At 45.0% G+C, this 13,695-nt stretch overlaps 2 protein-coding genes across 2 annotated transcripts; both read right to left on the bottom strand.

Moving 5' to 3' along the window:
- Nucleotides 1-6,203: 6,203 nt before the first annotated feature.
- On the bottom strand, nt 6,204-7,736 carry kcnj2b (potassium inwardly rectifying channel subfamily J member 2b). The gene has a single exon (XM_076266860.1). The coding sequence runs from the start codon at nt 7,734-7,736 to the stop codon at nt 6,393-6,395; it is 1,344 nt and encodes a 447-aa protein (XP_076122975.1). The 3' UTR covers nt 6,204-6,392.
- A 3,626-nt stretch (nt 7,737-11,362) lies between these two features.
- LOC143102852 (inward rectifier potassium channel 16-like) lies at nt 11,363-12,529 on the bottom strand. Its single transcript, XM_076266667.1, has one exon. It carries the CDS (start codon nt 12,527-12,529, stop codon nt 11,363-11,365), a length of 1,167 nt encoding a protein of 388 aa, XP_076122782.1.
- Between the last annotated feature and the right edge of the window lie 1,166 nt (nt 12,530-13,695).

Genomic DNA, 13,695 nt, shown 5'->3' with positions numbered 1-13,695 from the left:
CACTCACCTCCAAGTTCAGCCAATTCACTCACTATTGCTATCCAGCGATTGATTGTCACCAGTGCACTTGTAGTTGGAGTTTCTGAACTGAATCTGTAAAGCATGTTGTGATTGTGTTAACTGGTAGTCTGGGAACTTCCTATTTCTTCTCTTACAAAATCTTTTAGAAGCACAGCAAACACATCTTTCTTGTAAATCAGTTATCTACTGCATTTGGTGTAGTCATATGCAGAGTAAATTCAGGTGTGGTCCCATATTCATCTAGGTTTACCCAGGTTATTCTAATGATGCTGTAGAAATAAAGTTGTATTATTATTTATAGATGGAAAGGTTTTTTTAAACTTCCTTTTGTTACTGGTTCACAGTAGCCCCCCACATTGGCAAGATAAATCTGTGACCTACACCATACATAAGCCATACATATGTAAAAGGGTGGTGTATTCTACAATTGAAATTAACTTGAAATTGGAAAAACTGCAACACCAGTAAATACTAGTCAAATGTACTGATCTGCATTTGAAGAATTGTCTTCACTTCCTCAGTGCTCATCTGTCAGTCACGGAAACTGTGCAGACATTGGCTCTTTCCGCCTAAGATGTGGAAAATCCTCCTGTTTTCATCACTCCACCATGGACCTGAAGTAAAGCAGATGTTTTCGAACGCCAGACAGAGGCCACTGGAGCAGAAAAGAAAAACAATATCTACTCAGAGAGGCTTTTAAGGCTAAATGCATGAAATTGTTTAAAGTGACTAAATTACCTGCCGATTCCCTAAGACTTTCCAAACGCCAGGCACAGGCTGAGCAGAATGAAATGCTCTTACCCAGGTGAGGACAAGGTCATACCTGCACAGGGAGATAAGTAGAGAAAAAAAACCACCCACGATAGTTCAAGTGCACAGTGCCCTCCATACACTCATCCCTCTCAGAATCCAGTCTGGCAGTAATGAGGGGAAATGACAGCATTCAGCCTGGCATGGGCAGTAGCTGTGGGCATGGGAGGTTTGGCTCATCTGACCCAGATGAACAGACAGCAGGACACATGTGGCTCTCATCTGGCCTGGATATGGCATCGATCGGATCAGTGAGAAAATGTATAAATCAACACCAAAACAGCTCCCATAAATAATTTAACGTGTGTAACATTTCGAGGGTGTTGCTCTTCTAAAGACTGCTTATAGGGCCCACATAAGGCCCCAGATCCGCTGTGAAGTCGGTGGCTGAGATAGGGAACTTCCTCCCCTTCTGACACCTTCCTCATTTCCACTTCACTCTGACCTTTCTGCTAAAGAGAGAGAAAAATAGAAGGGAAAAAGCAGCCCTGTGCCCCTTCACCCCATCTGGTCTGGAACCGGAGCAATGGGGATGCTTTTCTGAAATAAACCCTGGAACTAGGTCTGCGTAAGTTCCCCTATCTCTGGGTCATCGTCTCACTTTCAGCATGAAAGAGGAGCGCTGGCTCTTTGGCGCAACCTCATTCTGCAAAACGTCCCTTATCTGGGCTCCGTCTGTGGTACCAGGCCTGGCCACATGCTCTCAGCTTCCTGCTCCACAGGGAGGCAACCAGGCAAACCCAAGTGGTCACCGTTATGTCACCCTTCAGCATAATTAGCGGAATGTGTTAAAGTGACGGGTACCAGTGCAAGTGACGAGAGCTTGCTTGCTTACATGGTAGCTGTGCAAACAGGGCATGTCTATTGCGCGGTAGTTATCACCCAATTCGCTCTGCTGGATCCACCAACTAGCTGAAGTCGTCACAGAAACGCAAGCAGGAAAAATTGACCTGGACGCACTCCAAACACACCAAATCTATCTGACAGTGCACACAGACACTAACCAAACACATCAGCAGACTCTGATTCTCTCTCTCTCTCTCTCTCTCTCTCTCACACACACACACACACACACACACACACATCATCCAGATATTTCTTTTGAACTTCCAGTTATAGGCTACTTGCCTCATTACAACACAGAGGAGTATTTAAGGTGCTTATAAGGGGAAGTAGAAAAATCTGTTTCTTTTCAAAAACCTTTTTTGCTTTTTTCATACCATTTTCATCCAAGGTAAATATTTAACTTCATTTATGCACTTTTTAAACACTGCTGAACACTAAAACAGATTGAATTCTAGGAAGCTAAATCCCAGCATTAGAGGACATTTCATTGGATAATGTGGAAAAAGCCCTCAGGCCGTATGCAGGCTATAAGTAGAACACAATCGCATCCGCTCATCAGAGCTCCACACTCCACACTGATCAATACTCCAACTTCTGTTTGCACTGGGTCTGTTTGGGAACCGCTTTAAAGCGAACCATGTTGCCCTTTTTTCCTAACTATTTACTGCATCCACAGACACAGATCTCGAGCGTGCGCGCACACACACACACACACACACACAGGCACACGCACACACACACACTCACTGAGCTTGCACCATTACCACTGTACCGCCACCTCTCCTCCATGTCGTCCCAGTGCCTTTGTTAGCCGTAATAATAATCAAAGCACAGTCTATATTTGGTGAAATCACAAGGGTTACATAAGCCTTCTCCGCCCAGGGTCCAGAGGACAAAATACGGTCAAAGCAAAAGCGGCTTTTATTAAGAGTATTTTTGAAAGAATCAAGTGACCCATGAGCTTTTACAACTCCTGAATAAGATCAAGTCTGGCTAGCCTGAGGAATAGGCCCATTGTATGTGGTTTTATTTTTAAACTTTGTCTATTCATCTCAAACTGGCTGGTTAGGGCTTGTTACATGCCATGACACCCCATAGATTTTTTCGACCCCACACTGAGGTCAAGGAGAGACATTTGAAAGTTTTAGTAGAATTCAGAAATTCTATTATGAATTTTACATCTAAACTATTTTCCTAATTTATATTTAACATAATTTGGTTAAATATCAATACACATTAATGTCACACCTCAGAGCTTTCTCCAAAGTGTTCAGTTCACTGAGAATGCTGAAATTCACCAAAATTGGACAAAAGCAAAGCATTTGCATTTTAAAAATCTGGAGAACATGGTTGTAAATGTACACATACTGTATATGACTAAAGTTTTTGTTTTGTTAAATCATGAGTAAATAATGAGATCCTATCTTTTTTATATCTGTTTTATTGGAAAACAAAAGAAAATTATACATTATGTTTTGAACATCAACAGCAATATATTAAAGGAAAATTCCGGTATTTAGCACTTTGAGTCCCTTTTCTGGTTTGTTTTGGTTGAACTCGAGTGGTGGACTCCGAAATTTTGACGGTTGGTCCTGTCTCGACCTTTCTGACTTGTTTTGAATCGCCTTTGACTGCTCAGGGTAGCTGCCAACAGGCATACTGTAGTAGGCTACTCAAACATGTCCTAAAACAACCCTTAACGTTCGTTTTCAAAACTGTGCAACTCACCGAGTGGTTAGTGGTGTTCGTTGATGTTCCAAAACAAGTAGCGTAGCGAAATACAGTTTTTGTCGTGTTTTATTTGGCATTTTGTAAAATCCCATTGATTTCTGTTGGAAGACTCATTGCACGTTGATATTACTGCGCCACCGTCTATGCTTCAGGTTCAAATATTGAGCGGAAGTTTATACACGGTTGTGAGGTGTCTGAATAAATAGTTCCAGAATAGGCCTAGCAAATAAGACGGCTGGAAATCATATACTGCGCCGATATATTTGCTTTTAATAGTCAACGAACTCCACGAACCACTCGTGAGTTGCACAGTTTTGAAAACGAACATTAAGGGTTGTTTTAGGACATGTTTGAGTAGCCTACAGTATGCCTGTTGGCAGCCACCCTGAGCAGTCAAAGGCGATTCAAAACGAGTCAGAAAAGTCGAGACAGGACCAATCGTCAAAATTTCGGTGACCACCACTCTAGTTCATCCAAAACAAACCAGAAAAGGGCCTTAAAGTGCTAAAAACCAGAATTTTCCTTTAACTACTCTTGTTATGTAGCACAATATAAAAACTGTACAACCACTGGCTTGTGCAGGAAAACAGGAAGACTGATTTAAAAAAGAAAGAAAAATAAGACAAATGAAAATAAGCCAAACCCAAATGGACATTTTACAGGGAAAGAGACAGCAGTTGCTCAGGCCTTTTAATTAATGTATTTATTTATTTAGTTATTTAGTTACCAATAATGACAGAAACGTCTGGCATCCTCAGTCACCACTCAAGCAATACAAAACATCATCTAAACCCTGCTCTGTCTCTCACTCTTTCTCTCTCTCTCTCTCTCATTCTCTCATAGATACACAAACACATACACAGTCACCCCCCCCCCCCCCCCCCCCCACACACACACACACACACACACACATACCGTCTTGGTGTTCTAATGCTTTTGGCTTTTTAAGCCTACTGTCTGTTCAAGTCTCCTACTGTCACAGAGACATGAAAGGAAATAAGGGGGCTATAGGAGTCACAGGCCCATTCAGATGAGAGACACCTTGAGAGTGTTTCCTCGTCACAAGACCATCAACAGAGACAGACCCAGCTCTACAACTGAAACAGGTTCTCAGTGTGGAGAAAATACTGCATTGTCACTGTACTCTTCCGACATAGATATTCTAGACTACGAGTGATTGGTGTCCTTTCAGCCTGTAGCTAGACAGGTCAGGCCCTCTGACAGTTTAACTATAAACTACATGAGAGGTAATAGGAAAGGTTATCCTCACTATTTACATTTGGCTCGATAAGAAAATAATTTCTAATGTGGTCTACTCCTTGATGGGACAAAATATTTCTATAAGAAAGTGCACCATTGTTAAAATGCTGAAAATAGTTCTCTTTTTCTCTCATGTGAGTTTAATTTGATTGCTAAAATAGACAAAGAATACATTTTGGCTCCTGCCTCCTTGTTTTCCTTAACTTGCAATATGTAACTTAGCAGCACTTGATTAGGAACATTCATTTGCTCGATCAGTTGCCCAACTCGGGGTGTTTGATTGCACAGGAAGCTCTGCTCAGAGACTGACTGCCCCAAGACTGTATTGCACGTCAGACAAGTCTAGCATGCTAGCATGAGTTGCTTGCTGTGACTGGCCAGCCTTAAATATCCACCCCACTGGGAAAGTAAGGTTTTAATGCCCGTATAGATAACATCTCTTGCGCACTCTCTCTCTCTCTCTCTCTCTCTCTCTCTCTCTCTCTCTCTCTCAGCAGATGCCAAAACATAGCCTCCCACTGCTGGCTGTTTTTAAGAGCAATGAAGACTAGCCTGAAGGCTCACGTTTCAAAAAAAGATGCTATACTTAGACAAGATGAAGATTGAGTAGCATAATGCACAGTTCATGTGAGCAGGAACAAATAAAGCGGCACACGTAAACATGCCAAGACGACTTTGAGGAACCAAACTACAGGGTGCATGCATGCACACATGCACTCTATCTTTCTCTTTCTCTCTGTTTCCCTCGCTCTCACACACATACACACACACATGGGAAGGAAAAGGTCCAAATTAAGAAGTGTGTTAAGAGACCAGCTCATTAACAGGTCACAAATAGCAAAGCTCACAATATTTTTAAGAAAATTGAATACCTCTTGGTATGGGCCTTTAGGGTAGTTCTACGCATTTTAAATGTTATGCATCTCCTTCTGTATTCTTACTGGTAATAATATAAAATTTGCTTTGGCAATCACTGCATTGCATCAGGGGGTCTAAGTATTGTGAACATAAACCTAACCAAGCGACAGCTCATTCAGTGTGTGGAGAAAAAGATACATTTCAAACTGAAAGGACCATCACTCAGACATCTGTCCTATCTCGACCACCAGTGCAACAAAACATCTGTCAAAGGACGCTGTACCTAAGTTTGTGGTTATGTTCTCAAAATGATAATAGGTAAAACACCTTCCACACTCACACACACAATCCCTTATTTCCGACCAGCTCCAATGGAGAATATATTTGTCCTCAAACAGTAAAAAAAATATGTCCGAGCAGCCTTTAAAGAACGTGCAGGTATTCAGAAACATGCAGAACCACATTCAGATTGCATGCTATCCAACCCATCTTTCACCCTGCAGGATGGCGAAGCGTTTGCGACAGCACCGTACCCTGAATGCATCTAAACAACAACAACAACAACATAAGAGAGACATTTGTGTTTCACGGAGGAACATGAGGAGAGCAAATCATACTGTCTCACAATATTGTGGTGAGCCCCATGCATGAGAACCGCAGGGAATCAATAATGCAATCCCATGGATCTCCTGGCCTCTGTCCTGCATAGACGGGTTCCTGAATGTCGTGTCAGAGAACGACACTGACACGTCAGTCCTGTCCACTGCTGCGGTTGCACCTTTCACCGGCAAGATTCACTCATAGTAACTGTTTATGTACATTTATTGTTTTTCGTGTCGTTTTTGTTGTCAGTGTAACTCAGGGTGTCATATCTCAGACTCTCGTCTCAGTGGCCTTGCTTCTAAAGGCACTGTGTCCTGATCGGACAGTGTGTCTGAGCCAGCGTCCATGTTTGTGCCCTCCAGTTCTATGTTCTCGCATCGGACGTTCTCTGCTTCTGCATCATCGTCGTCGTCCTCCTCCTCCACCTCCTCCTCCTTATCCATTAAGGCCACCTCATTTTCGTAGCAGAACGAATTGGAGCTCGACCGTACATACTTCTTCTCAGCCAGGTCCTTGGCACTGCAGGCGGGCGTGGAGGGCACTTCGTAGGTCTTCTCGAAGCGCGAGTAGTCCACCTTGTAGTTGTTCTTCTCCTCAAAGAGGACGGGCTCGAAGCGGTGGCCCCACAGGACCTCGCTGGCCACGTAGGAGCTGCGGCACTGGGTGGTCATGGCCGTGGCCTCCACCATGCCCTCCAAGATGACCACGATCTCGAACTCGGATGTCTCCAGCTCCTGCCGGCTCATCTCATAGAAGGGGCTGTCCTCGTCGATCTCGTGCACAATGGTGATGGGTGACACGAGGAAGATGCGGTCGATGCCGGTGTCAAAGCCCACGTCGATGTCCATCTGGTCCAGGGGGATGAATTCGCCCTCGGCTGTTGTGCGTGACTTAAGGAGCTGGGCACGGACGTGCGCCTCTACCAGGTGGCTCTTGCGCAGGTTGCCCACGCGCCACATCAGACACAGCTTGTTGTCCCTCATGGCGATGGTGGCGTAGTGGCTGAAGACCAGCGTCTCATTGCGCTTCTTGGGCTTGGCCATCTTGGCCATGACCGCGCCGATGATGAAGGCGTCTATGATGCAGCCCACGATGCTCTGGAAGACCACCACGAAGATGGCAACGGGGCAGTCCTCCGTCACGTACCGGTAGCCGTAGCCGATGGTGGTCTGCGTCTCCACGGAGAAGAGGAAAGCCGCCGTGAAGCTGTCCACGTTGGACACGCACAGCTGCTCGCTCCGCTCCAGGTCGCCGTTCGACAGCGCCACCAGCCAAAAGACCAGGCCGAAGAAGAGCCAGGAGAGGACGAAGGACAGGCAGAAGATGACCAACATCCAGCGCCAGCGGATGTCCACACAGGTGGTGAAGATGTCGGCCAGGTAGCGCTGGCCCTTCTCGCTCATGTTGATGAAGTGCACGTTGCAGTGGCCGTCCTTGTTGACGAAGCGGCTCTGGGTCTGGTGCTGCGTGTGCACCTTACAGCTGCCGCCACCACCACCGCCGGCGTTGCCATTGCCGTAGCCATTGGGCACGGCGATGGTGGCCAGCTTCATGCCGTCCTCCTCCGAGGAGACGATGCTGTAGCGGTGGGCGCGCACGCTCCCCATGGCCTCGTCCGCCTGCTGCGCCGGCTGGCCCCCGTCTGCTTTGGAAAACAGTCTGAGTTTTTGGACGAAGCGTTGGAGAAACAGTTTCGAACGCTAGCCGGGGACCAACACACGCAGGAAAAAAGAGGCGGGAGCGGAGGAGAGGTACGGGGATCCGGCGTCCAGGGATCCGGCTGGTTCCCCCCAAGGGGATATGCAGCGGCACCAGCAGTGGTGGCGGCGCAGGAGGAGGAGGAGGAGGCAGCGAGGGTTGATCAGGTCTCTCTCATGAGTGCCTCAGACCTCATCGGCGGAGTGCCCTGTGGAAATTACAGACAGAGAGAAACTGCATGTTACACTAATTGGAAGAAACGAGAGGAAATGATCAGTGGCTTTGGGCATATCGTATCCAGCCACTTTAATAATGCATCCTTCAGTTAAGGTTCGACGACATGCGATAGTATATTTCAGATGAATAAAAGACACATGATTCTTGGACGTCCTGACATATTAATGATGCAACTTTTATTCCATCTATTAGTTGACGCACTCACATAACCTTTCAAACAGTTAGTGATTCCCGTTGCTGCAAGGTCGCCTTCATTTTGCTGTTGATTGACAACCAAGGGTCACATTACAGATTGGGTTTGGTCAAAACAATCCAATTGGAAACGGTGACGAAGGCAGGCCAGGCAGCTGAGGAGGCTGATGCTTAGAATAAGTCGAACCTACAAGATGCAAGTTTACTGACACACAGAAACTTCCAGAACACCCACAGGATGTTTCTACAGAACAATCGGCTGGCTGTGTTTTAATGTCCAAGAGAGTGGTCCAAGAGAGTGGAAGGCAGATGGTCATCATTTCACTCAGGACAAATATACTAACGTGCAACCAGTTCAATCACATCATCCTATCCCTGCAGCTACACAAAAGCGATAGGTCATCCAGCCCTGATATACAGATATGCTTACATCACATAGCAGTAGCATAATTACAAAACAATCGACTCAGACTCCAGGGCCATAATAGCGCACCAGAGGGCACACAATGCTCCAAGCCACAATATACTTCAATGTATACCCATGCAGTAATGCACAGCCACCCAGCATAAGGAAATGTTTGAGAGATCTATAATCTGGATTGGAACATTATGGCAGGTTTCAGCACAGGGACATTTATTTTTGCTGGCCCCTTGTCCTGACAAAATAATTTCTTGTTTAATGGTCCTATAGCAATGAGAGGATCATATGGTAGAATCACTGCGCTAATTTTCAGCTCACATTTCCCCTGATTCTAATTAAGCATACAAAGCATTCTCACCCCTTAAAACCTGTCAAGAGATCACAAGTTGCTGTGCACATCAAGTCAGGCTCAGGTGTTATAATGTTACAATTATCAGGAGAGGGTGGATGGGGGAAAAAGCAACGTGATAACAATTTTTTGTCACAACTAAGGTAAAAATAAAACAGCTCGTGACATATAAAAAGTTCACTTGACATTTTTTAATCACAGTGTCTGATTGATCCACTGATGTAATCGTGCCTGATTTTAGAGCGCTTGCTGCTCAGGAACACATGCACTTGTGGAGCAGCCCTAATTAAACATGTGACTGCGGCTCCTCGGGGACGACCAGGAGCTTGTTGACTCGCAGCTCTGTCTAAAGGGACAAGCCTGCCCCGGCGTCATCCCTGCCCACTAGGATCCACTCACGGCCAGATACAGTTACTCCAGGCCACTCTTTGAAAGTGTAATTAGAAACCATTCTTGGTCACACTTACAACTTGATCGAGATTACTGATTTATAAAGAAAGGCTAATGACCAAAAAGCACAACTGCTCATCTCTCATAAAGAATAACAAAAAATGGTGTGCCTGTACCAACAGTTTATAATACTGAGTACAAGGCTGATACCAGAGGCAACAACTCAGTCATTCACTGTAATGAAAGGCAACAAGCTTCAAGCAACCCTCAACTTTAACATGTGTTATCCTCTACAAGCTCAACAGGATGCTAACACAGGGTCCAGCGCACATCCCAAGTTTGTTTGTTTTTCTTTAGTGCAATTAGGCCACACTGTAGAGCAAGATGGAAACTTGTTACATAAAGGCGCTCTATTTTTTGTACTAGGGAGATCAATAGAATTCTGTCCAATATGCATAGCTGTCCATTTGAAAATGACCTGCCAAAGACCAGGATGAAAGCAGCATGGGTCAGTTTAGATTGCAGAACTCTGCTGTGCATGTGTCCTCATGTCATGAATGAAGATTCTTAAAAATGCCATGCGAGAGTACAGCTAAAACTATTTTGATTGAAAAAAGGAAAGAGATGCATTGTTATGAAATAAAAATAAGACAGGACAAAAGCTAGACACGACTGTTAAATATTAGCGAGTGAATCAGTCCCTAAAACTTATTGAGCCTAAATAATGAAGTAGGCTATTGAATCTTGAATCTATGAATTTTATCCTATATTACAATAAATACAATTCAAATAAATAAGACAGTCTATAAAAACAATCAAATCCTTTTTGCAAAGTGGAAACTGTAATTCATTACCAAATCAACTTTAAACCTATCATTCCTATGAAATGGAATTGAAAATTACCCCTTGTGGCCTTCGTTATAAGACAATTTCAACAGTTTCGGTTCCGTTATTCTTTTGCCGCTTTCCCGTTTTGAGCAACTGGTAGCCTACATCACCGCGATGTTGATGTTTTGCGCTTACCTGTTGAGTGCACAGGATGACACATCTCCGTGATTCCACTCTGAAACATCCCAGGTCTGTATATGTATCCACATTTAGCTTTAGAACTTGTTGCTGTATTTTATGAGACACCAAGTGCACATCACACGAACGCCCATCATCACCCCCTCGGCACGCTCCAGGGAAGATACATTTACAAATGGAGTGCTACTTTAAAAGAGCATGTGTCTGTCCCCGCCCAGTTGCGTGGTCATCCTACTGTGCATGGTTGAAAGCGTAACGCCAGAATCAGTCTGTCGGCTCACCCTGCTGCACGACTGAAAATGAATGATGTCAAACGCAGAATAATCATATATATTTATTTCTCTGTAATATTAATTCATAATACACATGCTATAACTTGTTCTGAATGCTCGCAAACTTTACTCTGGAGATAATAATGACTCATTTGAAAAATATCAGAAAACGTCAACAAATATATTTTAATAAATATTCCTGTAAAGGAGTCAGATTTAAAGGACAGACGTTTTAAGGTCTAAAATATTGCACTTAACTACAAAAAACACAAAACTATTAACAAACATACATATGTATATTTACAATATTTTCCCACCCATTTTACATAAAATTGCTGTGTCAGTCAGCAGGTGCTTCCATACATGTGGTATGGCATTAATTAATAATCCTGGCATTGTTCTGCGCTTGCAGACTTCCTGTTACTGCAGACAACGGCACAGTAGTTATTATTCCACAGTAACATACATTCCCCCTTCCAGATTGTTTACCTGTCCTGTGGTGCCTTCAGAGTCTGGTGTCAGCAACACAGAGGTTGTGGGACGGGTTACATATTTTTGAAATATATGTCACATAGAACACTACTTCACTACCTGCATCTTTCCCTTAGAGATGATAATCCATGCAATGTGTAAATGTGTGTGAGTGTGTTAAAACCAAGCCTCTTCAAGAATCACAGGGTCAGATCTTTCCCTCTGGGACATTTTAACTTTACGACACACTGCTGGGCCGACCGATTCCCCGCTGTCTGCCAGACCCCGGGCCCTGTCCCGCTCCTGTGCGCTCATCATGGGCACGGGCACCCAGGTGGTCTGGTGGAAGAGGGCAAAGTCGGTGTGGTAGTGCTTCTTGCCCAGCCTCAGCATGTCCTGGAAGCTCTGGCCCCAGCGGATATCCGCAGGGGTGTAGGAGGCGCGCGTCTGCCGCAGCATGCCCACCGAGTCGTCCGTGTAGGTGAAGGACACCACCAGCTCAAAGTCCTCCTCCTCCTCGGCGAGGGCTCGGGGACTCAAGCCATAGAGGGGGCTGTCGCGGTCAATCTCATGGACCACCGTCGTCGGCATGGCCAAGGCAATGGACCTGCACTGGAGCTTGAGATCCTGGTGGGAGAGACTGACCTCACCCGTGAGCAGCCACCTGTGGCGCACCAGCTGGCCCTGGACCTCGCCCTCCAGGATATGGTTCCCCCGGAAGTCCCCGACACGCCACTGCAGACAGAGGGCGCCATTCTGCAGGCTGACCACGGCACACTTGCTGAAGCCCACTGTGCGCGCCCTCTTGCGGGCGCACGCCATCTTGGCGATGACCATGCCAATGATGGCCGTGTCGATGAAGCAGCTCAGGACATCTTGCACCGTCACGACCACGATGGCCACCATACAGTTCTCCAGCATGCCTCGGAAGCCGTAGCCGATGGTAGCCTGGGTCTCCACTGAAAACAGGAAGGCGCCAGTGAAACTGTGCACGTGAGCCATGCACGGAGCCTCGTTGGGCAACCCCAGGTCACCGTGGACATGAGCAATCAGCCAGTAGAGTAGCCCGAAGGTGAGCCAGGACACAATGTAGGCGAGGGAGAACACCAGGAACATGACTCTCCAGCGACTCTCCACCAGGGTGGTGTAGATGTCCATCACATAGTGACCCCACTCGCCCGAGGTCTGCTGGAAGACCACGTTGCAGTGGCCATCCTTCAACATGTAGCGCTGTTCCCTCGCAGCCTTCCCCTTGCTTGCCCTCGCTCGAGGCACGAAGGTCTCTTGGGTGTTGATAATGGAGTCTCTCTCTGGGCTCATCTCGATTGCACAGGTCAACACCATGGTCCTGTTTAACCTCTGAAATGGAACATGGAACCAAAATGATTATCCCTGATGTGAATTATACATTCTCTATCTGAGTAGATTTGAGTTCATTTCCACTTAAGTGACATTAAATACTAGACTGGATGTAGCATACAGAATTATTAAGGCACTTATTGCATGCATCACAGACTGATCATAAGTTGATCATAAAATTGTGATAGGAGTTTAACAATCCTTACAGCTTTATTGCATAAAGACTTTTCTGTATGGTTTATTCTTGACCGGGTCATTTAGTATGAAGATAGAAGCATCTGTGTAGGAGGCGTGAAGAAGCTTACACTTGCATGTGCAGGCATCTCATCACTGTTGCTCTGACTCTCCAAGTGCAATATTTCTATTGTGTTTTGTCTTTTACTGTCGTTCTTGGTGTTTGTTTTGATTATGTATGAATCAATTGCAGTTTCAGTATCAAACAACACTAATATTTTTCTTCCAGCTCATATGTTCCTTACATGTACTCTATGTGTTTGTTAATGTATCGCTACCTTAGAATAATAAGGTTCTATCTGCGTTTTGAGTAGTTCTGAGATATTGAGCTTCAAAGTTTTAGAATTCCATAGAGTTACATGGTAAATGGAACAAGTTCTTTTTGATATAAAGTCCAAATATGTACACAACTTTAAGAAACACCTCATCTGAACTTAAGAAACTTTCAAAGAATAAAAATATGTAAATAACTCCATTTTGACAAAAATGTCAGATAGAACCTTATTATTCTAAGGTAGCGGTATGTAGTTTTGTAGAAAGCCTCTTTTTGGAATGTCATACTCTTCCAGGAATTAATCAAATAAGTATCATCAGAGTGTAAATAATTAACTGAGGCAGATGAGACCTGATTATGGGGAAAGTTTGTATCGTGCTGATGCCTCAGGACTCTACACGGGCACCTCTTAGTGATCTGACATCATGGCATGAGACAACCAATTAAACCAGTCATGTGGGTCATGTGCACTCGCTGTCACCTGGCCAAGTATGGCACAGAAAAAACACATATCGAGAGTTTAGCAGAACTCTTTCCTCGTTATAAGTCACCTGTGTGTACAAGCCTAATGTGTTTAATGGCGTTTAAAGACCATGCATGCTCATCGGTCACACACGCCCTGCAGAGATCATTTTCCACTTGA

This window comes from Alosa pseudoharengus, unplaced genomic scaffold, assembly GCF_046254945.1.
Source record: "Alosa pseudoharengus isolate Yale_2024_CS ecotype anadromous, Long Island Sound unplaced genomic scaffold, YU_APseudo_1.1 YU_APseudo_1.1_scf_4, whole genome shotgun sequence".
Taxonomy (NCBI): Eukaryota; Metazoa; Chordata; class Actinopteri; order Clupeiformes; family Clupeidae; genus Alosa; species Alosa pseudoharengus.
This window is presented reverse-complemented; position numbering and strand designations above follow the sequence as displayed.

Bases quoted from the DNA above. Each gene is read 5' to 3' on its own strand.
- kcnj2b (XM_076266860.1), bottom strand. From the start codon at position 7,736: ATGGGGAGCGTGCGCGCCCACCGCTACAGCATCGTCTCCTCGGAGGAG.
- LOC143102852 (XM_076266667.1), bottom strand. From the start codon at position 12,529: ATGGTGTTGACCTGTGCAATCGAGATGAGCCCAGAGAGAGACTCCATT.